Below are 12,404 nucleotides of genomic sequence, written 5' to 3'. Positions count from 1 at the left end.
TCTGAAAATATCTGTTTCTATTCTCTTCTGTTCTTTCTATTTTATTCAAGTTGCTTCTTCATTCATTTCAAAATTAATGCTGGCAAGACCCATGACATTGTTTCACAAAGCACTAACAGTTTGAAAAATGCTGCTGTAGCACTTGGGAAAAGAGAAGCCACTCTAGGCATTTCAAGCAGAGAGGTATTGAACACAGGTAATTGATTACAAAGGTGTTTTAAGGGCTGGAAGAATAAAGGTAGGCCCCCCACCCCCACCCCATTTTTTTTTTGGCTGGGGCTGCCATAACAAAGTGCATAAAACTGGTGTGGCTTAAACAACAGAAATGTATTGCTTCACAGTTCTGGAGGCTGGCAGTCCTAGGTCAGGGTGTTGGCAGGGAGAGTATCTGGTGAGGCATCTCTTCCTGAGTTACATGTGAGGGGTGAGGGAAGCTTCTATAAACTTCCCAGTGCTCAGAGCCTCCACTTTCTCTGTTTGGGAAATACAGCCCCATTTTATAACTGGAGTTCAAAGGGGTCAGAACACAGGTGTGACAGGCTGGCTCTTACACGCAGGTCACCTGAGGGAGAGGGCTGGGGCACGGGAGAGGCAGAAGAAATCCAGTCCTTGTAAAATGGTCAGGCTGTTTTAAGGCCCTACAATGTGCTAGACATTCCGGAGAGGATAGTGCCAAGGGCTTGCAACCTCATGAAGCTTGTGGTGCAGCTGGGGAGAGAGGTTTGCCGGCAATGCGGGAACTTTATTTAGAATGTAAGGACTTAAACTCACCCCAGCTTCCCTAAAGTCTTTGCAGAGGCCTAGGGTAAAAGCTGCCACTTTATCACAGTGCTGTGGACCAGGTGAGAGGTTGCGTGGGCCAGGCTTGAGCCAGGATGGTCATTGTGGAGACAGGGAGCAGTGGCTGTGTTCTGGATAACTTGAAAGGCAACAGCATTTGCTGATGGGGTGGAAAAGTAAAGGGAGTTCAGGACTGCAAGGCGCTGGAAAGCTGGAGTTGCTCCTTTGAGAAGGAGAAGAAGATGGCGGGAGGAACAGGCTGCAGGGGGCCATGGGAAGCCCACGAGTGCAGTTGTGGATGGGTTACGTCAGGCTGGTAGACACCCAGATGGAGATGTGGGCTTGTTGGTTGGTTGCAAAATCTTGACTTGGGGAGAAAGGTCTGCATTGGGGACCTACACATGGGAGATGGTGTTAAATGGTCTTTAAAGCCATGAGACGGCCTGAACTGTGCAGGGGAACCTGAACGGACAGAAGAGGCAGGCCTGGGCCCTGGGGCCCGATGATGGCATTGGAAGGAGGAGGGGGCAGGGACCTCTGAGTGGAGCTGCTGGCGAGAAGGTGGCACTCCTCCAGAAGCCAAGGGGAGGAAGAGTCGGGGAGGCAGGAGCAGGTCCCTGGGAAGGAGCAGGAGCCCGGTGGAGGCTGAAATGCTGATAGACATTCAGGGTGCAGTATGGATGTTGGGCAGGCCACGGAGGCTTAGTGTGGACTTGGGGACAGCTGGCACTCATGGCCTGAGGCTTGTGGTGGAGGGGCAGCAAGTAGAAGGGTTCAGACCTGCAGGGCGCCGTGGACTCTATTGCCCTGTTGCCCTCAAGGGCCTTGGTGCCCTATTTTCCTCAAGGATCAGGAACTCCAGCTCTGAGCTTCCATGGAGAGGAGAGTTTGGGCCTTGGAGTCCTGCTGGCTGGGGCAGGCGGGGCGGGGCAGCCTGGCTGGCCTTTTCAGCCAACTCCTAATCCCACAGGAAAGGAGGTTTTTCTCTCAGGAGGGGCCTGCTTCCGGGCCCCCTGGGGCCAGAGAACCTTCCCATCTCCTGCCAAACTGCTCAGTCCGGACCGATGAGGCAGCCTGTCTGTGATCGGAACTTCGAGGAGTTCTGCCTCCTCAGGAAGGATTAGAGAGATTTCTTTTACTGCCCATTTGAAATGGGGCCAGGATAGCAGCTTGTTTTGTAACTGCAGGTCCGAAAGGGCCAGCCTTTCTGCAGGAGATTATTCTGATAAACGCTTCTCCCTGCACGGCTTTGCTCTGCACACAGCCGTAGGGTGTGTGATCCTGCTACCCCCGCCAGGGTCCCGCTACTGAATCTTCTTGTCCAAGATGCATCCCTGGTCCTCCAGGGTAGGACTTGGTAGCCTCCGAGATATTGATCAAGCCCTTTGCTGCATGCGCTGGCATTCAGCCATGTCTTTTAATCCCCACACAACACCGTGAAACAGTCACTGCCACTATCCCCATTTTAAAAGTGAGGAAACCGAGGCATAGAGAGGGGAAGGGTTCTGTACAAGATCACAAAGCGACACTGGTGCTGTCTCCCACTGTACTTTGCCTGTCTATTCATTTTTATTTCTACTCAGCACGTTTTATTTTTCCCTAGCAGTTCCTCTCTCTACATCTGTCTCCACTGTTAGGGAACTGCATGAATATAAAAAGTGTCTGATTTATCTTTTGGTTTTTAGAGACAGGGTCTCGCTCTGTTGCCCAGGCTGGAGTACAGTGGTGTGATCATAACTCACTGTAGCCTCAAACTCCTGGGCTCAAGCGATCTTCCTGCCTCCTGAGTAGCTGAGACTACAGCTGTGTGCCACTGTGCTAGGCTTCTATAGCTAATTTTTATTTTTTTTTGTACAGATGGGGGTCTTGCAAATGCTCTCACCTTGGCTTCCCAAGGTGCTGGGATTGCAGGCGTGAGCCACTGCACCCGGCCTGATTTGTCTTTATCACCCTCAAGGGTTGGCTTTGAGTTAGATTTGGACTCAAGTCTTGGTTCCCTCACTTTCTAGCTGTGTGACATTGGGGAAGTTTCTTAACCTCTCTGAACCTCAGTGAATGATCAGTTAAAGGGAGATAATAAAATGTGCCTCTGAGGACTGTCGGAGGATACAGTGAGAGAACACACGTGACGTGTGCAGCACAGTGCTGGTGAGACTCGTGGGAATCGTACTGGCTGTGCATGATGAGTGTATGAAGGAGGGGCCTCTTTCTGCCCTACTCAGAGAAAAATCTCTTAGATGCCACATTTAAAAAGCAAGGAATAAAATCTGTGTATTAATGTGGAGGGTGTCCTGGGAGGAGCATGGCCTGTGCCCTCTGGCATCGTCAGATTAGTAGGGGAGACAAAACAGATTCACTCATTCATTCACCCACTCAGTGTTACCGAGTCCCTGCTATGTGCCAGTCGGGAATAGGACAGATGAAGTCCCTGCCCTCATAGAGGTAAGCATCCAGTGGGGGAAATCAGACAACAGAAGAGGAGACAGATAGAAAGAAGGGAATTTCAGCAACTTGATGAATGAGCTAAGGAAATACTTAGCGTGAAGTCAGGACAAGAGGAAATGGGGCTGGTTCAGCAGAGTGGGCAGTCAGGACCTCTCAGGGGAAGTGACATTTAACCACGATCTGAAAGACAAGCAAGAGCTAGCCATGAGAGGGTGTGGGGAACAGCATTCCTGGCTTAGGCAGCAGTAGGCGCGAAAGCCCTGAGGCTGCAGTGAGCTTTGAGTGATGGTGGAACAGCAGGAGGCCATTGTGGCTGGAGCGGTGAGTGCTCGGAGGGGCAGGAGATGTGGCCTCAGCAGTTAAAGTGGGTCACCTCAGGCAGGGCCTTGGCAAGCAGCTCACATTTCCGTCTTGGTGCTGTGGGAAGCCACTGGAGGAGTCTCGATAGTGAAGTGAGATGAGGATCCAGATCGAGGGCACTGGTGGAGCTGTCGGAGCTCAGGGTGACCAGGTATGACGCGGCGTGTCTGGCAGGGGCCGTCAGGAAAAGCTTCCTGGAAGAAGAAGGCCTTGGGTTTCACCCTTGGCAGAGATTAGATGCTGTTCAGTTATGGACGTCTGCCAGAGGGAAAGCTCCAAGGTGGAAGGGGCCTTGGTGTCTTGGCCACCTGTACGCACAGGTGCAGGGTGTTAGTGTGCACGAGAGGGTCGGTAAGGATTTGTCCAACATTGTCATCTCCAGGAGGCATCCCCGAGCCGTGGAGTCACAGGGATGGGTATTCCACTGGGTACCCCCCAGTCCCTACCCTCTTGGAGCCCACGGCCCGTGGAGGAATCAGGCAAGAAAAAGGCATTCTTGGGTCGTAAGTGGTACCTTGGGCCTGAGCTCAGGCGGCTGTCTTACGAAGACTGCAGAGTGTATTCCTTGTGCCTCACCCTGGCCGTGGCCCATAGTAGGCTAAATAGATGTTTAGTGGGTGAATGATTCTAGGAGGCGGGAAGGAAGGAGGGATGAAAGCTGACACATCCTAACTGTCAGCTCACCACGCCATCCCTGACTCTCAGACTCCCCATCAAGCTAGATTGCCTTCTCCTTGTATCTCCAGCTCTCCTCACACTGTCCTGAGCTGTGTCTTTCTGGGAGCTTGGACCTAGCTGCCCTTTGCATGCCAGCGCCCCTCCCCACTGGCAGATCGCTGGTTTCCTGACCTTACCTCTCAGGGCCTCTGTGTGCGCTGATCCCCCTGCCCAGAACACTCTCCCCTGTACCCCAGAGGTGGCTAGCAGTGCCCCACTGACCTGATACAGTTAGCAGACATGTTTTCATCAGCCCACGTAGTGCTTTCAGAAAATGTTGGACTCGATATGAACATTTAATGATGGGGAGATTTCACAGGAAATGCTGGATTTCCTCACTCTCCTGAGAAGCTGTTAGATGCGTTCGTCTTCTAACATGATGGGCCATGATGGGCTACACTGAAGAGTGGCTGCCAGCTTTAGACACGGCAGGCCCCGGCTGGTTCTGCACAGTCTCCTCCTGGCCTGTTTTGCCTATTTACAAGTTTGAGACCCCTGCACTAGAGATGAATTTTATTGGGTTTTTGCATACCGCATCCCAGCTCAGGATTTCATATGACTAGAAATTTTGCCTGCTAAATCCAGAAGGTGACTGAGTGAGCCACTTCCCAGGTGGGCCCTGATGAGGCCCAGAGAGGCACAGGGACCCGCCCAGCTTTGCCCAGCAAGCTGTGAACCCTCCTTGATCCACCAGAAGATGGCAAGACCCAGTTTGGGCAGAAACATAGGGCAGAGTTGCTGTCCTTTTGGGCCGTCTTCTTCTGCCCCAGCAGCTGCTGTGGGATACTTCCTGTCCCCTAACCCTGGCCACAGAGTTGCTGATCAGTGCCAGAGGCGGCCCCCAATTAGACAGCTGGTGGGCTTCCGAGAGTGGGCACTCAAACATCTGTTCCCCTCCTTCAGCTGCTGGCAACATTCTGCCTGTCCCTGAGTTCCAAGACTTTGAGAATGGAACTGGGGGTGGACAGGACCCAGAACAATCCCTTCCCCACCTGGGGCGCCTGTCCCACAAAGCAGATGCATTTCTTCTGCACCCCACTCTGCCTCCAGCCAGGGCATTCTGAATGCTCCAGCACGCACCGCTACCTACACACCAGGCAGGTCTTTGCTCTGCCAAACACTAGGAAGCTAAAAATAGCCCTGCCCCCCTCTGGCCCTGTAATTGGAGGCGGGACAGCTGGTTTCGATAAGCAGGGTGCTCAGGCTCTGGCCAGCTGCCACCTGCTTTCATTGAACACAGATTGCCTCGGCGGAAACAGCACCATTCCAGGCTCTCCCTTTTCCTGCTGAGTTTGAGTGGGTTGAGCTCTGGGCTGAGCCTGAGAAGCACCCGCAAGAACTAGGACCTGGGGCCCCGGCTGAGCCTCTCACCACCGGGCAGTCACGTGGGAGTTGGGAAAGCTGCCTGTCTTCCTCTGGCCTGGGAGCACTTCTGTCTCCCCGAGACCTTCCTGCCGATCTCAGAACATTCCTTTCTGTCGGATGGTTCATGCCTTCATTTGTTCCATAAATGATCATTGAGCCCCGCTCTGCATCAGGCCCTCTGGTAGGTGCTGGGATAGTGCCATGAATAAGACAGAGAAAACGCCCTGTTCATGTCATTACATTCTGGTTGGGGGAGATGGCCAATAAATACATAAAATAAATCTGTAAACAAGACCACTTCAGACAGTGAAAAGTGCAAAAAAGGAAGCAACACAGAGATGTGATGGATTGGATAGGGGTTGGGGACCATTTTAAATGAGGTAGTCAGGGAAGGCTTCTCTGAGGAGGTGACATTTGTGCTGAGACCTGAAGGATGAGAAGGAACAGTTGCATGAAGAGCTGAGGAAGGGCATTCCAGGCAGAAGGAACAGCAAGTGCAGCAGCCCCGAGGCAGAGAGGAGTCTAGTATTTTTTAATAAGGGAAAGATGGTAGGTGTGGCTAAGGCATAACTAGTGAGAGGTATTGGGGGTGAGATCAGTCAGGGTGGGAGTGGGTCATGCTGGGCCTTGTTTATGTCCGTGTGGGAAGAGTTGGGATTTTTTTTTGTGAGTAATAAGCCTGTGGGAGGCTTTTGAATATGGAAATGACATGGTTTCATCACTGTTAGCTCACCTGACTCCCCACCATCATCTTTCTGGCCCCCTATTATTTCTTCCTGCATGTTTGTCCATTCCTTCTGTTCATCTGTCCAGCCACCACCCCATCTAGCCATCTGTGATCCATCCCTGACCCATCCACCCATCTACTCACTCTCTTCTTCATCCACCCCATATTAAGTCATCTGTCTGTTCATTCATCCACTTACCCACTTACCTACCTGCCCATGTGCTGGCTGTCTGTCTGGCCGGACATCCATCCATCCATCCATCCATCCATCCATCCATCCATCCATCCATCCATCTATGTAGTCACTCATCCACTAACGTGCATGCACAGCTTCCTTCCCTCCTTCCCTCCCTCCCTCCCTCCCTCCCTCCCTTCCTTCCTACCTTCCTTCCTTCCTTCCTTCCTACCTTCCTTCCTTCCATCCATCCATGCATCCATCCAGTGAGCCTGAGGCAGACCTGGAATCTGGTCACACTCTCCTCTCTGCTACTGGTAATAAGCATGAAGCCTCAGTACAACCCCAAGGGCTATAGACTACTACACTCGGCTTCCCTGTGGGAAGTTCTAGCTGTCATTCCCAGGGGTGGATGTGGCCAGGCCAGCTTAGTGCTGGTCCCTGTGGTCCCAGCATTGGGGAAATCCTCTCAACCACATATTGTCTTCCTGGCAGTGAGTTCGTTGCCTGGCTCCTAGAAATTGGTGAAATCAGCAAGACGGAAGAAGGAGTCAACTTGGGCCAAGCCCTGTTGGAGAATGGCATCATCCACCATGGTGAGTGGAGGGCTGGGCCCAGCTGGGCCAAGGGGTGGGAACAGGTCAGACCCCAACTGTGCCATGCTTCCACTAGCTCAGGCAGCTCCTATCCTTTCGTGCAGCCGCCGTGTTTTCTGGGCACAGTGTGGCCCGCAGGAAGATGGATGCCCTTGTGAAATTGCCTTTTGGGCACCTGCAAATCAGGGACACCTCAAAAACCTGGGGGCAGGGGAGTAGAATCTTTTATCTGTCCCTTCAAGAAATGTCAAGAACCATTTGGTTAAGTTTTAGTTATTCAGCAAATATTTATTGAGTGCCGTAATGTGGCAGGCACTGTTCACACCTCAGTGAACAGGAGGAGGACATGCCTGTCGTCATGGAGCCGATCTTGTAGTTGGAGGGGACGATAAGATCTTTACTTGCTTATCTTTACAAAGCAAGATAGTAAAACATGATAGGTGCTAGGGAAGAAGGGTAAAGAGTGTGGTGTTGGCATTCACTTTTGAATAGGGGAGATGGGGAAGGCCTCACCGAGAAGGTAACATTGGAACCAGGACCTGAGCCACCAGTGAGGGAGGGACCCAGGTGGGCATGATGGTTCCAGACAGAGGGAACAGCCAGTGCAAAGTCCTCAGGCAGAGTCTAAGTGGGTTGTGCAGGGAATAGCAGGGAGGGAGTGTGGCTGCCTCAGAGTGAGGAGGGGGCGTGGTAGGAGATGAGGTCAGAGGGCACAGGGCTGATGGGAGAGTCCAGGAGGTGAGATGAGATCCTACAGAGAATTGTAGGGTCTTTGGCTTTTACTCTGAGTGAGCTATGAAGCTGTTGCTGAGCTCTGCATAGAGGAAAGACCTGCTTGGACGAACATGCTGGCAGAATCCCTCTGGCTGCCCTGTGGAGACTGTTGGGACTAAGGGTGACAGCAGGGAGCCCAGCAAAGAGGCTGCTGTGATAGTCCAGGTGGGAGGCGAAGGTGGTTCGGGCCAGTGTAGGAATGAGGTGATTGGTATCTTGAAGGTTAGGGCCTTATAGGCATTGCTAATGGATCTGAAGCATCAAGCATGACTTTGTGGGATAGAGATGGCTCCGTAAATCTCAGCAGTGTGGTCTCAGGCCCCAGCACGCTTGTCCCCACCCATCCATTGGTGATCTAGATCCAAGGACATGCTGAGCCAGAGGGGTCCCAGTGCAGGCTGGATCAGGGGCATTTCTGGGTCCCTCACCCCTGTAGATGCCCCACCCCAAGCTGCGAGTCTCAGCAGGGTCCTGCACGTAGCAGGAGGATGGGGTGTCCTCATGTGCAAAATGGGGAAGTCATAGCACCCACCTCGTGGGGTTTCAGTGAAAAAAAAGCCTGGCCAGCAGTGAAGCCTGATGCTGGTGGGCGTGACTGGGAGGGGCAGAGGGGGCGTGGCTGGCAGGGAAGGCTGATGCTGGTGGGCGTGACTGAGAGGGGCAGAGGGGGCGTGGCTGGCAGGGAAGGCTGATGCTGGTGGGCGTGGCCGGGAGGGGCTGAGGGGGCGTGCCCAGCGTCGCAGGTCCTCCTGTCTCTCCAGTTTCCGACAAGCACCAGTTCAAGAATGAGCAGGTGATGTATCGCTTCCGCTACGACGATGGCACCTACAAGGCCCGAAGTGAGCTGGAGGACATCATGTCCAAGGTAGGGGCCCTCCGCCCCCGTGACTGTGACTCAGCTGGCCTCGTTCACCTCCACCCTGGGTTCGCCTCAGAGCAGGCCTGTGCCCCTTGGCTTGTTTGCCTTCTCCACTGCCCACACCTCACCCCTGCCCCCATTACCCTGCCCTGCCCCGTCCTGGAAGCCATCTCTCCCATCAGCCTGGATTTGGAGGCTCGTGAAGGATGTGGCCTGATCCCAGAATTCCTCCCCTTTTTTCTTTCAGGGTGTGAGGCTTTACTGCCGTCTTCACAGCCTCTACACCCCGGTGATCAAGTAAGTTACTCTTTCCAAGCTCCAATTTCACCTCTACCTCTTCTCAGCTGTGTGGCCTTGGGCTGGCAACTTAACCTCTCTGAGCTCCAGTCTCCTTCTCCATTAAATGGGGCTTGCAGTGGCACCTATCTTTTAGATTTGTCATTAGGATTAACTGAATTAAATTGTGGGAAGCACTGCAGTGTAGTGATGCAGGTGTCAGTTCTGGAGCAAGACAGACTGAGCTTGAACCTCCCTCCTAGTTAGCAGCTGTGTGACCTTGGGCAGAGTTACTTAACCTCTCTGTGCCTCAGCCGTTTCCTCTGTGAAATGGGGATAATAATGGGCTCCACCTCAGGGCCTTTGTGCCTGCTGTTCCCTTTGCTTAGGATGCTTTTCCTCTGCATACCTTCATATTCGTTCCCTCACTTCCTTCAAACACCTCCATGTCACAGGGGTCTTCCGTGCCTACCTTCATAAAGTGTCACCAAGCTGGTACTTTCTGTTCTCTGTATTAGTCTGTTTTCATGCTCCTGATAAAGACATAGCCAAGACTGGGTAATTTATAAAGAAAAGGAGGTTTAATGGATTCACAGTCCCACATGGCTGGGGAGGCCTCTCAATCATGGAGGTATGTGAAAGGCACGTCTTACCTGGCAGGCAAAAGGAAAATGACAGCCAAGTGAAAGGAGTTTCCTCTTATGAAACCATCAGATCTTGTGAGACTTATTCACTACCACAAGAACAGTATGGGGGAACTGCCCCACGATTCAGTAGTTTCCCACTGGGTCCCTCCCACAGTATGTGGGAATTATGAGAGCTGCCATTCAAGATGAGATTTGGGTGGGGACACAACCCAACGATATCAGCTCCCTTTCTTCATTTTAATTTTCTTCTTCTTTTTTTTATTTTGAGACAGGGTCTTGCTCCGTTACCCAGGCTGGATTGCAGTGGTGCAATCACAGCTCACTGCAGTCTCAACCTCCAGGCTCAGGCAGTCTCCCACCTGAGCCTCCTAGGTAGCTGGGACTACAGGCATGCGCCACCATGCCTAGCTAATTTTTTTTTTTTGAGACAGAGGCTCGTTCTGTCCCCCAAGTTGGAGTGCAGTGGCACAATCTTGGCTTACTGCAACCTCCGCCAGGTTCAAGTGATTCTCATGCCTCAGCTGCCTGAGTGGCTGGGATTACAGGTGCCTACCACCAGGCCCGGCTAATTTTTGTATTTTTAGTAGAAGTGGGGTTTCACCATGTTGGCCAGGCTGGGCTCGAACTCCTGACTTCAAGTGATCTGCCTGCCTTGGCCTCCCAAAGTGCTGGAATTACAGGCGTGAACCACTGCACCTGGCCTTTTTTTATATGTTTGGTTTTTTCTTTTTCTTTTTTTTTTTTTTTTTGAGACGGAGTCTCGGTCTGTTGCCCAGGCTGGAGTGCATTGGCATGATCTCGGCTCACTGCAACCTCTGCCTCCTGGATTCAAGCGATTCTCCTGCATCAGCCTCCTGAGTAGCTGGGATTACAGGCATGCACCACCATGCCTGGGTAATTTCTATATTGTTAGTAGAGATGGGGTTTCACCATGTTGGCCAGGCTGGTCTCAAACTCCTGATCTCAAGTGATCTGCCTGCCTCAGCCTCCCAGAGTGCTGGGATTACAGGTGTGAGCCACCGTGCCTGGCCTTATTGATTGAAATTTAAATTAAAATGGCTACCTATTGGAGAGCAGAGGCCTAGGGACTCAGTAAAAGCTTGTCAGTGAATGTTGAAAGATGATTAACTTCTTTTGCTTCTGTTTCTGCATCTGTTAAGTGGACATAAGAATAGCTCTCACCTCTTGGGTTGCCATGAGGATTAAATTCACGGAAGGTGCTTTGAATGGCTCCTGGCATTGTATAATGAACGCCAGAGATTGGTTATTCTTTTTACCACAAAGCTCACAGTTGTGGATGAAGGGAGAGAGGGTGACCTGATTCTTATCCCAGCTGCAGATTTTTCTGTCCCTCTGACCTGATAGCTCTTATCACCTCTCGGAAGAGTGGAGAGGAAGGACCATTTCCTAGCATTTGCTGGCCCCGTGGGATGTCAGGCCCTGGGAACCACTTTCATCTGCCATCCTGCCTTCGCCCTACTGGGCTCCTCTGCTGCTGCTCTTGTGCAAGCCCCAGAAGGCAGGTGGGGCTCCTTGGCCAGCCTCAAAGAAGGAAGTGGCTGGGGAAGGTAGCAGACTCCCACCAACTGCACGTGGAGCCTGTCAGACCCCCCCAGTCCTAAAGCCTGAGAGAAATCCTCCAACTAGACTTTATCAGCCTTGGCATGGACTGGCCACAGAAGCGCGTTTTTGTCACAGCTTCAGAGGCTGAGAAGTTGTTGCAGTTCGGCTGCAAGGTTAGCGGAACCCATGGGATCCAGGCTCGGCAGGGATTCAGATGCTGTCACAGGCCAGGGCAGTTACCTCAGGAAAGAACCGTGAAACTCACAGGCCTCTGCGCTGCTCGGCCCTGATAGACCACACCAGCCCCTTGCAGGGGCTTTCCACAATGGTTTGATTTAAATACATCAATGTCAACCACAAAACAAAAAGGAAAAAGGAAAGGAAAGAATGGAGGGTCTCCCCTGCCACTCTGTGAGAGTCAACATGGCTCCCCAGCCTCGGCGCCGGTGGCATCGTAGCCAGGATAAGTCTCTGTTGGGGGCTGCCTGGCATTGTAGGATCTTCAGCAGCATCCCCGGCCTCTACACACGGGATGCCAGCAGCACCCCTGCCCGAGCCCCTCCAGGTCTTGACAGCCAAAAATGTCTCCAGACATACCCTGAGGGCAAAATCACCCCCAGCTGAGATCTCCTGGGCTAGAGACAGAGTTTCCAGAGCCCTGGAGCTGCTGTCTCCTGCCTCCCACTCTGTAGGTGGAAGGAGGCCTGGTTTGGAACAGCCCTGTCCTCAGTCACACTGCAAGTGATGTGTGGAGTCTGGGCTGAGACTTGGACCCCTGCCCAATGCCTAGAGAGCCTGGAGATCCTTGACTCGTGGGCATGTCCTGCAGGGAAGTCAGGACCACCCCCACCTCTGTCCTCCCCGCCCTGCCCTGCTCACTGTGCGCTCACCTTCTCCACAGAGACCGTGATTACCACCTGAAGACCTACAAGTCAGTGCTTCCCGGGAGCAAGCTGGTGGACTGGCTGCTGGCTCAGGTGAGGGCCTCCTCAGGGGTGTGTGACCAGTGTTCTGCTTTGTCCGTCAGTGTGGGGCTTTTTGTTTTGTTTAAAGATTTTTTCTTATTGCTTTTAATTGTGGCAAACTGCACAGAACATAAAATTTACCATCTGGATCTTTT

The 12,404-nt window shown here is 52.5% G+C and overlaps 1 protein-coding gene across 2 annotated transcripts in view; it reads left to right on the top strand.

Moving 5' to 3' along the window:
- The window catches only part of PREX1 (phosphatidylinositol-3,4,5-trisphosphate dependent Rac exchange factor 1), a 204,167-nt gene that overhangs the window by 140,345 nt on the left and 51,418 nt on the right, over window positions 1–12,404 (top strand). For both annotated transcript variants that reach the window (XM_031004787.3, XM_055373172.2), the window contains exons 11-14: window positions 7,065–7,165; window positions 8,701–8,804; window positions 9,046–9,095; window positions 12,186–12,261. In XM_031004787.3, coding sequence (XP_030860647.2) covers window positions 7,065–7,165; window positions 8,701–8,804; window positions 9,046–9,095; window positions 12,186–12,261 — 331 coding nt within the window. The remainder of the gene's footprint in view (window positions 1–7,064; window positions 7,166–8,700; window positions 8,805–9,045; window positions 9,096–12,185; window positions 12,262–12,404) is intronic.

Source organism: Gorilla gorilla, chromosome 21 (genome assembly GCF_029281585.2).
Source record: "Gorilla gorilla gorilla isolate KB3781 chromosome 21, NHGRI_mGorGor1-v2.1_pri, whole genome shotgun sequence".
NCBI lineage: Eukaryota > Metazoa > Chordata > Mammalia > Primates > Hominidae > Gorilla > Gorilla gorilla.
This window is presented reverse-complemented; position numbering and strand designations above follow the sequence as displayed.